This window comes from Trachurus trachurus, assembly GCF_905171665.1.
Source record: "Trachurus trachurus genome assembly, chromosome: 15".
NCBI classification, from domain to species: Eukaryota; Metazoa; Chordata; class Actinopteri; order Carangiformes; family Carangidae; genus Trachurus; species Trachurus trachurus.
The window spans coordinates 21760523-21776440 of NC_139906.1; the positions used below are offsets into that span (position 1 = coordinate 21760523).

Below are 15918 nucleotides of genomic sequence, written 5' to 3' on the forward strand. Positions count from 1 at the left end.
AAGCAATTTATCTTTCTCTAGCCTTATTCTAGCTATCTGCTCGGGGCAAATTAAATTCTCATTCTAAACCTCAGGAAGAAAAAAAACGGGGTAAAGCTACGAGACATTTAGTCAAATACGAGTCAAATAATCAACCTCTTCCCTGCCTGACTGTGGCTGTAAGAGAAGGTCTGTCCTAGTGTCCTAGCAGCCGTACCTTAGAAATGGACTGATTGTCTCCAGTCAGTGCCAGGTCGGCGATGCGCTCCACACACTGGACAATGCGAGTGCACGCCCTGGCCTCGTTCTGGGCCATCCACAGGATGTGCTCCTCCACTCGCATCATGTTGCTGGCTATGTCTGATATGTAGTCCCCAAGCTGCGGAAAACACAAACAGACATGTGTGTAAATGGTGTACGTTCACAATTGCACAACCTGTATGTGTAAACCCCCCATGCACACACACATAGACACACACACTCCATGAGGCAGGCTCATCATGCACATCAATCATATCCACAACAACAGGCACATTTATGATCTCCAGTCACAACTGTGAGGGAGGCAACGGTGGCTTCATTCATTACAGGGAGATTTAATTTAGATTAGCAGCTCCAATGGGGCCTAATCACTTCCTTGAGATGGCAGTTTGCTATTTACTTACTGTACTTCTCATTGTTGCTTCATTTGACTGTTCTCTATGGGATGAATGAGGGTGGCCTCCCCCACCATTGTGTTCGCCAAGATAAAACGCAAAGTATCCCATCATAATATCTCCTTCAGAATGACCTAAGATGACTAATTGGACAAGTGAGAGCTAATATTGATTTTTTTGACTGACTGAGCTCGACACCCTCCCCCTCCACGCAGTCTGACCTTCAGCGTTATGCAAAGCCGAGCGATAGCCTGCGGCCCGAAGACGGAAAAGAGGTTCACTTAAGGTAAAAACATGGGTTGCCCAAAAAGAGGTGCATCTTCATAACCATAATTGTCATTCAGAGTCCATCTCTGCCATGGGCAAGAGGGAATGGCATGAGGTGAAAAGTTAAGCTGTCTGGAATCGATTGAAGGTTTGAAGCTGGAACAACGGCAGCGTGTTGCCACGTCTTTTGGGGCTCTCTCTCGAGTGTCCTTTTCTGTTTGTTCAATTAGGGCACTTAAGAAACCTTGTTTCCTCGAGATAAGCAAGTCAAAGGTTTCCTGATGAACCTCAACCTACAAGGCAACAGCAAAACAATTCTTCCAGAAAAGTGTTCATGGGATGACAGGGGTGAAAGTACGGGTGTCATGCTGACCTATTCAAACAATGTGATGGCTTTTCCATCCAAGTCTTCTGTGGAACCCAATGGTAACCAGAAGTACCGGTAGTGTATCTTATTACAATAGATGATACAGAAGCAACCGAAGACAAGGAGGTTAGGGCATAAGCTTGTAGCTTCAGCCCTGACCCTTTCGATCAGCCATGCAGCCCTACTTTTAGAGGGATGTGTAACTGTTTTTTTTTTTGGTTCTATTTATTTGTTTATTCTTTGCTGTTTGAAATAAACTTAAAGGGACAACGAGGAGTTTTGGAAAAGCGAAGCGTTTTCACACTACATTTATGAGCCTCCGTGCGGACTCATGTTTTCATTCATCAATAATTAAAGTCAGAGGTTCAAAGAGGTTCACATACCGTCGTAGTTCCGACCATAAACGGCGATTCAGCTGCGTTATTCTCACGAAACCGAAAGTAAGGAAACGCTGGTCGGCTCGACCAGCATTTCCGCCATCACTAATAATAACAAAATAACGAGACAGAACGATATATTTATCGAAAATGGGCCCATAAACAAGTGTGGGTAGCGGAGATTCATCCACATTAACGTGAGACTTTTTTATAACCGAATAGAAACTCCTCGTTGTCCCTTTAAACTCAAACCATAAGCAGCCAAATCAAAATGAATAATGAAATAGAAAATAATCCATGAAATACAAACACAATCCAAACTAACAGCAAAAAGTTGGGGACTACCTTCATAATACTAAAACCCACTGATACTCACAATATAACGAGGTGGAAAGAGAAAGAAAAAAACCATTTAAATAATGGATGTAGCCATCTTTCCCATATTTTCATGAATGTTTCTTGTTGCATTCCAACTCAAGAAGAAATTCTCTCTCTCCTACAGATTTCATAAAACATGTCAATCCTTGTTTTTGGTGTGAACTCGCTGTGGTGCATTGGTGCATGTGGTGCTGTGTGCATTCATTCTTACATCTCTGCGCTTCTCCATCAGCCTCGTCAGTCTCTCCACCAGGTGTGTGACAAAGATGACGTCCATGACATCAGTGAAGTGCGCCGCCCTGCTGGTGAAGGCGACTAACTGCTGGCCTAAAGGCTGAGCGTTGGTGGTGTTAATAGTTATCTGGAGTAAATAAAAAAAGAAAGTAGTATTCAAAGAGGATGATCACGCAGTCCATCACCACAATTCAACAGAGACATAACATTAAACAGCTTTGACAACATGCAATAAATAATAAATGAACATAATGCTATTTCATGTCTTGCATGTAGTTTTGAGAATATGATCCCTTTAATGTGATACAAGATTCCCATGAGTAATGCAGAATGAAGTCAGCTTGTCGTCAGTCACTTTGGATTATGCAGACAAAGGCATACATGCATAGATCTGCAAATACCTGCAGGCTACGGATGAATCAGTGCAGATGTTTGTTTCTGCATTCTAGGAATATGAAATTATTAAATCTTACTGATGTCTAAGTAGGTTGGAAAACATGTAAAAGCCAACATGTGGGACATCATGGTGAATGTTCAAAGTGACGCTGAAAAAAACCAACAATATTGTTTCCTCTGCTGGTTCTCTGTGAGCGATGATACCTGGGTGAGCTCATGCAGCACGCGGGTCAGTTCACTGGCGTACGGGCACTGGGTGTAGTCCTCCTCGGCCCAGCGTCCGTTGCGGTCGCAGCGACGCCATGCCTTCTTCTCCCGCTGGCTGGAGGGGTGCGGAGCGCTGCCAGAGGGGTGGGGGGCAGAGCCAAACGTGGCAGGAGCGCAGGGCAGGAAGGCCAGGATCCCAGCGAGAGTCTTTGGCCACCTGCCACACGAGACATCCTCAAATGATCAGGACTGAAGTGAATGGGAGAATCTACACTCACTGCACCAGATGGCAATTTCATACTCCCTGTACTTAGGAAATTATTAATTTGCATATTTGATTTACAGCTAGCTCTAATTATTTTTGCAGAAGACTGCCAGATTTTGATACTTGATTGTGAAACAATGTGCTGTGTTATTAATGACTACTGCCTTAATTAACTTTATTTACTAACTTCAATTTTATTGTCTTTCCACTTTGTGCACGGTGAAACTGAACTTTTTTAATGGAAGAATGAACTTACAGTAAAGAAGCAGTGTGTGATTTTCTGGGGAGCGGCTTTCTTAAACTTGAGAAAATAATCAAGATGATATGTTCAAGGTTATTTTGGATGCAGCTTAAAGTTTTGTTACAAACCGAGGGGGAAGGGCTTGGAGAGGGAGAGACAATTGAAATGCATCATGTGTGGAGCTTCACTAACATCAGGCCTAAAAGTCAGGATACCTTGACATCTGGTGTTTTGATGTTGACAGTTTTCTTTTTAATCTGCCTCTGGCAAGTCCCACAGCTGTATGAAAGTGCAATACTAAGTCTAATGCATACCACTTTAATATGCACCACAAACGTGCGTAAGAATGATGTGTACTTAAAGCAGAAACCTGATCTGTTCTCAGCCTTAAACAGTAATTATACGAGTTGTTCATATGGCCGTGCAAAGTTCAGTGAAGTCGCCTCTGAAGCAAGAAATGAGACTTTCTCAATAATGTCATCAAGAGCCAAGTCCTGGAGCTGCTCTACTGACCAACCTGTGATAAGGGCCGGGGTGATTTTAAATTTTTCATTTTATGGGTAATGCCTGTTAGTGTTTCAGTAAAAAAAAGCTCATTTGAGTGTAAAAAGCCAGCCAAACAATCACAGTCCACTACATTAGACTCCATTTCCTTGGTAATAAAAGGACTCCAGGTTTTGTTTCTTGCTGCTGTTGTAGATTAAATGTCTTTTTTTCTGCCGCCTGCAGCCTTAGGAGAGTTTGTCAATTTGCCTGAGAAGCACACATCTCATGTGTTAAGGTTTTCTCTTTGAGGCAGCATGGAAATCCTACTGAAGAGAATTTGCTGAAGTAAAGCTTAAAGGACAATTCCGGGAAAATTCAACTTGGGGCTGTATTTTCCTAACATTTTATGTCTAAAAAAAGGAATCTGAAGATTTTCAGTTTAATTGCTCCTCCTTTGTGGTAGTTAACTGTCCCCGCATCGCCACGGCAGCGATGAATGGAGCGGATTGAAGTTCCGCTGCTCAGGCTGTTCACATTCCTCAAAGCCGCAATTTTTTCCACAGACAGCATCAGATGGCGACTCAAACATGCGGCGAGAAGTTTGTTTACTTCAAGCAAGCTGCGGAGTCTCGCGCGAGACCCAAGTTGATGCACTCGTGCAGTCGGAAGCTCCCGTTTGTGTCATAAACAGGAATATCAACTCTTGACTTGCTTGAATTAAACAAACTTCTCGGTGCATGTTTGAGTCGCCATCTGACGCTGTCTGTGGAAAAGAATTGTGGCTTCGAGGGATGTAAACAGCCTAAGCAGCAGAACTTCAATCCGCTCCCATTCGTGGCTGCCATGGCGATGCGGGGACAGACACAACTACCGCAAACAGGAGCAATTAAACTGAAAATCTTCAGATTCCTTCTTTTAGACCTAAAATGTTAGGAAAATACAGCCCCGAGTTGAATTTGCCCGGAATTGTCCTTTAATGTCACAACACTTCTGACTTCATCTAAATTAAAATAAAGGAGTAGGAGGGCTGGTGGTCTCTTCCAAGGGTAGAGACCTGCCATCCGTCTGCTCCACACCCTGTCCTCTTTTTCCCCTCTCTCTCTCTCCATCCACATTGTTGCAGCAGCAGCAGCTACTTAGTAATAAATGGCGTTAATTTCGCCCCCAACAAAAAAGTGGGCTCATTTTCCAGCCCATTACTCCAGTGCTCCGGCAGAAACAAAGCCTCGGTGCTTGCTGCACTAGAGGTAGGCTGTAAAGTACAGCAGCTAGTAAGGAGAGTACACGACAACAGCACACCCACGGGGCAGGAGGAGTGGAGGATGTGGCTGTGTGTGAAAAACTGCAAGCTTTCAAGGTGGTCACAAGGAAAAAGAGGAGTGATGGAGCGTCTCTGCTCTTCCTTTTATATGAATCCTCAGTCACAGGAATATGTAATCTCCTTTTTTTTATAGTCTTGCTGTAAAGCTGCATAACATAGGGCTGTAATGTTTTGTGAGACTTTGCGTATCACTCATGCAATTATTTATATATAAGTGTCCAGGCTGCACTGTGTGGTCACAGCCTTGGTCTCTCATGGTCAATGAGCCTGGTACAATGTGCACTAGGTGTTACACATTGTCCTCAAGTAGAACAGAAACCAGCACAAAGCCATCAAGAGACTCAAATACCTCTACTGCACTGTACGTGGAGAGATAATAGCAGAGTGAGCGCTCTGATTACAGTATTAATTTTTATACAGTAGACTATATAATTGGGAATATTTCTGGTGAATTAAATTACACTGAGGATCAACTATTATTTTGCTGAACTCTGCCTACTAGCAGCTCTGAAACCTGGTGATTACTGTCCATTAACGCTAATTGCACAGAACTGAAAGCTAAACAAAGAGAACAGTTAAGAGGGCATTGGTTATTTATATAACCTTATTCTATGCAGTTATTTTTTACCTAATGACAGAAACCTTTTCCCGAAGTACACTTGTTTTCTTACGATAGTTAAACAGGATTAATCCCATGTCAGCGCGTAGAAAAAGCTACCACCAGGGGGCAGTTGGCTCAACTTACTATGAGAGACCTCTTTGTGCAGAGGTCATAAAATCTGCACTTCCCAGCATCTCAGACATCTCATAACAAATTATTTCTTATTTGTGTACTTTGTAAAAAAAAAAAGGAAAAAAAAAAGAAAAAGCAGTTCAGTAAAGGTACACAGAGGTTTTCCTGGTGGCCTGTCTCAAGATATCATGTGATACCAGGGCTGGAAGTAAACATTTTTAACAAAAACATTGATAACTTCTCACAGATTTCATCTTGCTCATGTTGGTTTATTCAGATCATAAAGTAGCACTATCGCAAATTCCAATTCTTTGTTCGGCCACTATGCGGCCAGTGGTGCAGCGTATCAGATATAAATATCCTCATTCTCTTTACGTAGCATGCCAATCAGGAGGTGGAGCTAAGCGCCTGGACGGCTTGTCTCATAACAAAAAGGAATTCTGCATTTGCTCCACAGGCACTACACCATTGGCTACATTTTGTGTACATATAGTTTTGTTGTTATTACTGCTGTATTTGCGATAATGCTACTTTAACTTACCCCAATGCATGCATTGATAAACTATACCCTAAAAATTGGTTTCTGTTCAGTCATATTGTCTTCTGTTCTTCCAACTTAGATTAGCTGTCAAATATGGACGACACAAGAACAAACACTGAGCCTCAGGCTGCAGCCACACTGATACCAGCACATTCACTACTGCTATGTTTTGCCTCCTCACTGCTGTGGAGTATTCAGGACACTTACAACTGACACTTTACAAAACTGGACTCATTTTTGTTGGTTGGTTAGATCTTTGGAAAACATGACACATACACCAGCCTCACCTGCTGACTGATTCAGTCGCAACTACCAGAGGTGGTGAATGCAATATGAATAAGGACCAAAGGTAACACAGTTTTTTTAATGACCTGGAGCCCAATTTCACTGCAAAATACTGTATGAGGAGTGCCAAGGTAATCAACAATTAATCATCACAGGGGTTAAGGTTTCAAAATAATGATGCTATCATTTTGAATTCATGTCATCCGGTTTTAGCTGGTTGGCTACTAATTTTGGTACCCTACTGGAGGTAGCTTCTTATTTACTGGCCAGGCACGCAAGTGATGTCAATGGTCACATTTAAGTCTCAGCAAGAAAGCAAACATGTCCCAAAAATGTCAGCCCTGATAGACACAATAGAGCTGACAGTGTTTGACCACACATGGCTCAGCAGCTGGACGGTGCATCACCGCTGTGAGGCCACTCACCTGAAGTCCCCTTTGTTGTTGGTGACTCTGTCAGTGGGGCAGTATGGTGCCGACGTCTCCAGAACAACTATCTCCATTTGCTGAGAGGTGTTGCCACGGGAACTGATCACCAGGCACTCCCAGATGCCGGCGATGCCCACGTCGATGTTGGAGAGGATGACCTCGCTGTGGGAGGAGAGCGGAGGTGTGAAACTGTGAGCCTGGGTCTGTGTGTTGCTAAATGTGTCCCTATGAACATTAAACATCTTTGAGAGGTTTGTACGGCGTGCTGGATCAGGACGTGGCCTTAGGTTCGGGGTTGAATATAGTTTTGGGATTAAGTTTGTGTTAGGGCTTGATTTAAAAATGGTTTGGATTAGTTTGAGGATTAAAGTTAGTCCTACAGCAAAGGGGTTGAGGTTAGGGCAAAATCCTAAGGATTCTACAGTCAATGGAGAAATGTGTGTGCATGTATGTATGTGCTTCACAAAATCTAATTTATTCAAGAGACCCTTATGCATGTATGAGTATGCAGTGGCTTAAAATGTTGGCTGGGAGTTAAGATGATCATTACTCATGCTTATCTTTCCTACTTTGTCACAGCGATTCCTATCTCAATGGAAAATGCCTGATTAAACAAAAGATGGTGAAACAGTGACAAAGAGCCAATGCAGACCATTTGCCAAGGCGACTAATCTTGAGGATTTTACTCCTTATGAAAAAAAGGAGTAGAGCCGGCAGAGACTGCTAAGCAACGGGCATTATCACCATGGATATACTACCTCTGTGAGAAATGCCAACTGTTAAATTTCCAAATACAATCCAGTTGTAGTCAAATATACTTTGCTCTGTGTGTACTTGAGGGGCTAATGCCTATTTTGTGATTTAATTGAGCTGCGATCGTTCATAACACAAGTCCTAGTACACCACTGTATAAAGTTTCAAAATGCAACTTAGGGAACAATGCTGCACAAATGAGAATGTGTGACAGTTGACATTAAAATGATAAGTGACAGACTGGACAAGAAACTGAAATCTTCCAGAGTAAAGATGATTAGAGGCTGAGCGGCTCTGATGTGGAGAAGCTGTAATCCCAGAAAACGTTTCTCAGAGGATGTGAGGGAAATATTTATTCAGAAACATTAAATGCCTTCATTTTGTCTGCATCTCTCTCTGCTTCTCCCCTTTTGCTCTCAGTGTTCTTACTACCAGTATAATGCTTTTAGTCTTTTAGCCCAGCATGCATGTTGTGAAAGGCAGTGGAACACCATCACAGGGCTGACGCACAAACCAAAACACATTCACTGCTCCTGGCCTTGAATTCAAGGTCTGTAATTCACCTTAACTGCATGTGTTTGCAGAATGGAAACAAACTCGAGCATCCAAACCACATGGGCATTCAAACTCCACACAGAGAGAGCCCAGGTAAAAGATACATGATCAGTCTGGAACTAATGATATTAGGATTTATTCCTCTACCCTAAATAAACCAATTTAAATTGCTTTCACACCAGTAGTTTGGATCATTTGCCAAACACCAAAGATAAAAATCATACCAGTGTTGGTTTTGGAAACATGAGAGGGATAAAAGTGGACCAACAGATTCCTCATTGAACTGACATATCGGTGTCTGTAAACACACAGAGGGTCATGTTGCACTACTGTACATGTATAATATATGTACTGCAATGCATGACCCTCAGGTCTTCATAACACAGGGGAATATTAATATATATTGTATATTGATATTCATTGTATATTGATATTCCCCTGTGTCATGAAGACCTGAAGTGATTACTAAATTACCATTACCATTCCAGACTTTACAAGACAAGAGGTTTTAACGCCTCCTCTTCATCTTCAGACATACTGCACGCTACAGAGAGTCACTACAGCAAAGGTGTGTCGGGGCTAGCTGGTTAGCATGTTAACTTCAGCAGAGTAAAAGACGGGACAGGGAAGAATGAAGTTTGATGTTGAGTTTGCAACATTTCTTAACTGGCAAGTAAACTGCTGTCAGTGCTGAAGCTACTGCTGGCTATGTAGCAATCACTTTGGGAAATTAGGGTTTGGGATAGACTGATTATCGGCAGGCCGATAATATCAGCCGTTATTTGGCATATTTTCGATAATTGGTGTGACGTTTTTTTCACCGATAACCAATTAAATACATGTATTTTAAAACATGCTGCTTTGGCTCTGATGTAGCCGTCTCTCTGCCTGAAGCCACCACTCTTGGCTGTGTAACCATGTCCCGCCCACAACCCCCACTGAATCAAGATTTGTGTTGGAGTTTGTTATTCTACAAATGTACAAGGTCTTTTTATCAGATTTTCACAGTGTACAAAAAAGAAACAAACAGTATACTGCATTCAGTCTAATCCCAGGTGTGTTATTCTAAATTTTACCACTAAAATCTTCATTTTTTTTAATCGGTTATTGGTTTCTTTGATCACTAATAATGGTGTCGGCCCTGAAAAAGCCCTATCGGTCGATCCCTAATCGGTCTATTTGAATAATTTGTAATATTCTATATAAAAATGATCAATACATTAACAAATGAAGAAACTGACAGATTAACTGATGAGTCATCCTGTGACATGCAGCATAGCAAGGCAACATTGGAATATGATCCAAAGAGGCTCAAGAAATGTGGAGCAGTATTTTACTGGTGTGTTGTGCAGTATTGAATGTGAAATGTCATTAATTGACTTAGCAGAGACCACTTTTTTATGTAACGGAAATATGTGAACTAGAGATAAATACAGTTAATAGAGGAAAAGATATGGAGGAATTATTATTTATATGCTATTTGCCATAAAGGCATCAATGGGCATTCTTAGACAGAAATGTTGAAAAGTAGGTTATTCAGAGGCTCAGCAATAGAGTCAATGTGTGATAAAGGGCCCTCAACAGCTCTGCACTGAGGGAAGTGTGTAATGATAGTGGATCATTCTCTTATCTTATGGGATTCTGGTAGAACATAAAAGAGGAGGTCAAACAAATCATGAATATTGATGTCCCACTAGACTCAGTGTATTTCTTTTTACAGAGGGGAGTTCCTGAAGAGGTAAACAACTAAGACCAAAGGTATGTCTCACATTTCCTTTTAATGGTTGATAACCTGGATGAAAGTACTCTCACTAAGCAGAGCTCAGTGAACTCAGAAGGTAAAACAAGAAACAAACAGCTGAGGTGTGAATGTGCCCTTAAACACAAGTAAGACTAATAGGATTAAAGGAGAGATCTCTCAGTGTTTGATACACAAGTGTTGATGCAAACAGATGCAAGTACAGAAGAGAAGAGGTAAAGAACACAATAATGACAGGTCATTAGTAAAAATGTCAGAATGAAGTTGACCTAAATCCACCAGAGAAGGAATACGGTAAAATATTCTAACGTTTCCACATCACAGCGCATTGGTGTAAATTCATCTCTACAGCTCCACTGTTTGCTTAGTGAGGGGAAGCAAACAGAAAACAGAACCTTCTCTCCACTGAACGGACCCATGACTTTGCTCCAGTGACTTTCTGTGAGCGAGTTATGAAAAGGAATATAATAAGTCCTGATTTCATCTTCTGTGTTCCACTAAAGCTCTCTTTTCTGATTGCTTTTCTAAAAGGCCCTAAATCAGATTTGAACGCTTGACTGAGATGATGACATTCTGGGCTAGAGAGCAATGTGTGTGCATGCGTGCATGTGTGCGTGTGTCTGTGTCCAACTGTCTGTGAATACATGTGAAGGTTTTTACATGTGCATAAATATTTGCAGTTGTCTGAAAAGTTCTTCTGGGCATTTTTAGCTGGTTCAGAAGGATTCTTTTTTAATTTAGCACAAGTCATTTAATCGTTTGAACAGCAGCTTCTTTTGAAGTATTGTAATTCAGACAGATTTCTACAGTTTGTAAGAATGGCTGCATGCTTTACTGCATCTCACTGTAGGTGTGAGTCACCCTAACATGACTGTGATGGCGTCTGTGTGTCAACTTTACTCAAACATTTAGTTTATGGAGAGATTCTGAACTGTAACCCAGACCATTACCTCTCCGTCACACATGTATTTTGCTTATTTTCACTCACACAACCCCACTCTCTCTCACTCACCACCCCTTTAAAAAAACATCCTCCCTCTTCCACAGGACACAAGTTGAGTTTAAAGTGTGGATGGGCTTCAGACTGAAACCCTCTGGGCTTAGTCCAGCTATAGCAGCCCTTCTCTGCAGTTATATAACAAACCACAATGAGGACTTGCGCTGTCTGAAACCCTAACAGATTATATAGATAACATATTGGAAGGTGAAGTGAAAGACCAAATCTGTTAGTCATGCTTATCAGACTCTATTTGCACAGGACTAGTATTACATGGGGGCCCAAAGTGATTCATGGAACACCCCTCAGACTCATTACAATTACTGTATTTAAAGCCAAAATTTGCCCATTTGCTTATTGATTTAGCCAGACCCTCCTCTATAGATTCCACTTGTGTTTCACCATAGGGAACTGCAGGTTGAGGCTATGGAGCTCTAGATTTCAACATATCCACCAAAGAGATGACCTAGATGTTTGATGAACTTGCCTGACTCCCATGTGTGTGCTATAATGTCCACTTTTTTCTTCTTCTTTTTTTTTGCAATTATATGTATGCAGAAAATATTTGCAGAAAATAACTCACGGGTTTATACTGCTAAGGTCAAGAGCAGCATTTCACCTTTAGTATCTGATATTCAGCATGCTTTTTGTGTATGCTAGCTGCACGATAGAATGACTCATAACATTATCATCTATGACATAGGTATGACAGCAGCAAAGGAGGTAGTCAGGTGGTATTATAGAGCGACAAAATCTGCCCAGGCAGGATGTCGGGATGAACTAATGGTCAGCGAAACTCACACAGGACCCTGTTGTTTTTTCCCTGTTTCCAGAATGCTAACAAAATGTGATAGCCTCATCAATAAATTAGCACGCCCCCAGCAAGCCCCAGTCTATGAAAGACAGTGCAAAACATTCTGACTTTGCATGACAAATCATTTAAAAAGGACCATTTGTAGCCAGTTAAAATAACTCACAAGTCACCAAATGTCCCCTGGTTCAACAGAATCAGTGTTATCACTGTGTCACTATGACTGTATGAGAACATTTTGTATTAAAAAATAAAACAGCCAGTGAAGTGGAATTAAACCTTCTCAGTTGTTTACTTTTAGATGAATGTTAATAAATTCCAGCTGAATGATGATGGAGATGATGATGATGATGGTGATGGTGGTGATGATGGAGGTGGAGGCGGTGCTTTGTATGTGTACACTGAGTGATTACATGCATGCAAGTGTCTGTGACAGGGCTGCTGCACTTGTTTTCTCTCACCATGAATAGTCTGTAGAGGGGACAGTTACATCACCGCTGAACACGGGCCAACTGTCTGAATGCTGGGAAATACACAGGGAAATACCACCACCACCGCCCCCACACCCCCCACACCCCCCACTCCACACCCAGCCGCCCACCTCTCTCTCCCTCTCTCTCCCACCGCTTGCCTCTCAGAGGAGGACATCACTTTCTCCTGCAGTCTCATCGCAAACGTCCTCGGCGACCTGCTGCACCCAGACAGCACAAGTGGAGCAGAGGAGGCCGGTTCTCAGAGAAAAAAGGTCGCCCCCACATAACAAACATATGAAGAAATTGCTCCAGTATGTGGAAAGTAGTAGGGCAGGGGCACACATAAGTCATACACAAAGCACTGACCTACATCCACGGCAACACTGCACCATTGTGGAGCAGCTCCCACAGGACTCATTAAGAGCATTTATGTTCGCACACTGATATTTAACAATTTGTTTACATAATGTTGCTTACGTGACGGTAAAGTTGCAAATAAAATTCAAACTTGCCGATTGCACTTACTGAACTTGTGACAGCTTTGCATTAGAAGTGTTCTGAAGCTAAGCCTCAGCGTAGGGGAACACATTCTGCATGTAAACATACAGTACACACAGGCACACAGCCATATGTACACCGACACAAACAGGTTGTAATCTGACTTAATGAACATGCTATTGTCATTATGCAGCTCCTTATCTTAACCCACTGTATCCATTACTTTACACAGTGTGTAATGTAGACTGTTAATAATTTACACTTCACTTTCTTCCTATTGAACTTTCTTTATTGACTGAAACTGGCAAGCAGCGAGGTGATGAACCCAGAGGTAAAAGTGTCTATGTGCAGACATAATCAAATTTGGTGTCCTTAGCAACTGATGCACAGAAGCTCAACGCGAGACAGAAGATGTGAGAAAAAAAACATGAGGATTTAAAGAAAACACAGTAGAATGTAATACAGGAGGAAATAGTTGAATTTAAATAAATTAAAGTTTATGTTTGTGAGTGAGAGTGAGAGCAGAGAGAGTTTTAGATACGCTTTCTTTTTGTTATTCTTAAGAGAGATCATCAGCTGAGACACGGCAGAAGAGGCAGCCAGAAGAGACATTCTCCTTTTTCCCTTTGCTTTCAGTAATATTTCCAAACCAGGTTCTTCATTTTGTGCAAGATTAGCCTGATTAAAAATGGAGAGGATTAAGAAAGATACATCCAAGTGTCTGCTCCAGTTAGCTACAGGGCTCTAAAATGTTTGATTAATGAAACATGAATCACAGGCTGGTCCCACTGCTGCTGCTAGCATAGCTGACACCAGGAGTTTGGCCTGACACCATTACTCAGCAGGAGTCTGGCCCGCATCGCAGAGCCATCAGGCCTCATGGGGTCTGTTTTCTTTTTTTTTTTCCTTTTCTTTTTTGCTGCTGCTCACTGTGAGCTATGTAAACGGATCAGCTTATCGGCCCACCTGCGCCACCAAATGAGATCCTATAATGACACAGAGCACAGTGTAAAAGTGGGAGGAAGCAGGAAAAGAAACATAATACAACACTAGAAAAAAAAATGACAAAGAAAAAAACCTATTTCATGATTTAATGCCTGTTTCAATAGGCAAAAGCTCATGTCATGATTTGAATGTGTACACTGGCTCTGTGCCTGATACAGCCGAAAGCAGGATAAGCAGAATGTAGCTGAGAAAATAGCCACAAAACATTTTGGGTTCACCTTCAAAGAGGTCATTTCACTGTGGCTCTGGCATCTCCGCTCACATTGCTGCAACACTGTGCGACAAATCCAGATGAGGGCTTTAAGCCACCCGCTAAATCCTGTGTATTCAGTCTTTCCCCTCTGATGGGGCATGCAGGCCGAGGCCGACTAATTTAGAGGACATTTATCCAAGGTGAAAGAAATCAACACCAACTGTAATGACTCATATATTGTCCACTGTGGCTAAACAAGCATTGACAGAGTCTGGCATGTCAAAGGGCAGAACATTAGTTTGATTTTTTGGGGTTTTTTTTGGCTCAATGAATGAAGTCACAGGACTTAATTTCCCCCACACGTCTCTCAGCACTGCAATTCCAAATACAGCTCAGGGCGAAGGGTGAAGTTCAGCGCGAGCGGAGCAGATTGTTTTTGTTGGACCGAGCCTTGTTATACACTCATCAGCTATGGAAATGATGGCTGCTTCTTGCAGGTTTTCTACAGGAGGGACACATTTCAGGTGCCAAGAGCAACATGACCTGAACTGTTCCACTTGAGGGAGAAAATTGCATTATTTGTGTACACAAGAGGAGAGCGGTGGGTAATTGCAAGCAGGGGCTCTAATCAGAATAGGAGGAACAAGAAATGCAACATGTTCTATTGGGACACAGCGCTGGAATAGTTAAGTCAAAACCCTGGAGGGCTGGTTTTCGAGTAAGGAGGAGAGATAGGGAGCAGTACAGTTTGATGGGGAGATAGGAGAAGCAGCCGTCTGGACCGGGAGCCGACATATGTGGCCGGTTCAGAGCTGTAACACAAGGAGTTCTCCTTCCTCTGATCCAACAAAGGGCCATCAGGAATCTGATGGACTTAGATATGCAGCCAGTGACTTCTCGGTGCTGTTATATATTAGTGGATATTATGTATTCTGGGAGTTGGTGTTTCTCAACTATTACTGGGTCAATGCCCCCCTATCCGTTATCCAGGTCCCTTCCAGCTCTCCATCAAAAGCCAAATAACACTGGGTATATTTGGTTCACATGCTGCCACAGCTCGATGTTCGAAAAGTAGTCCAGCGTGGCATTGCCCTGGATTTCCGTGAATATATAAAGTCCGACATGTCACATGTTACGCAAAATGTAACATTTTTTGCATAGTTAATTTAGCAGATTTTTGAATGGTAATTGCGCCATTTCATAGTTTCCTTGTCTTAGCTGAAACCAAACCAGCTGGCAGTGTTGCTGTGTGGCTCAGCTCAGGTGGCTGTTGTCTGGTTTTTGAAAATCATCTGAAAAAATTTTTCACAATGTTTATTATGATGTTATATTTCTCCACATCATTGTAAATGAGGACCCCTCCTCAATGGTCTTTCAAGGTAAAAAATAAAGGTTATAATATACAGTAATAATTAAAAAAAGTTAGTGTTTGGTAATGTTGTGGAGACACTTGAAATGAATAGTGTTATGTGACTGGATGCCAGATATAAAGTTACTATGATGCCTGACAGCAGAATATCCTTCTTGTAAAATTGTAACCACGGCAATAGCACAGCCTTTATGTAGCTGCTGTTATGAAGAGGAAGCTCTTAATGTCCTTCACAGACAACACAATGGATGTTTCATTTATTCTACTAAAGCCAGGTAGCTGCTCGGAGGCCATACTCTCACCTCTTGCCTGGTGGAAACAAAGACAGCTGCAGTGTTATCACC

The 15918-nt window shown here is 42.0% G+C and overlaps 1 protein-coding gene across 1 annotated transcript in view; it reads right to left on the bottom strand.

The window, feature by feature from the left end:
- Positions 1-15918, bottom strand: part of adgra1b (adhesion G protein-coupled receptor A1b) — a gene marked incomplete at both ends in the record, with an annotated part of 168525 nt that overhangs the window by 109056 nt on the left and 43551 nt on the right. Inside the window, 4 exons of the mRNA XM_083987586.1 lie at positions 197-358; positions 2236-2385; positions 2859-3078; positions 7159-7323. Coding sequence (XP_083843712.1) covers positions 197-358; positions 2236-2385; positions 2859-3078; positions 7159-7323 — 697 coding nt within the window. The remainder of the gene's footprint in view (positions 1-196; positions 359-2235; positions 2386-2858; positions 3079-7158; positions 7324-15918) is intronic.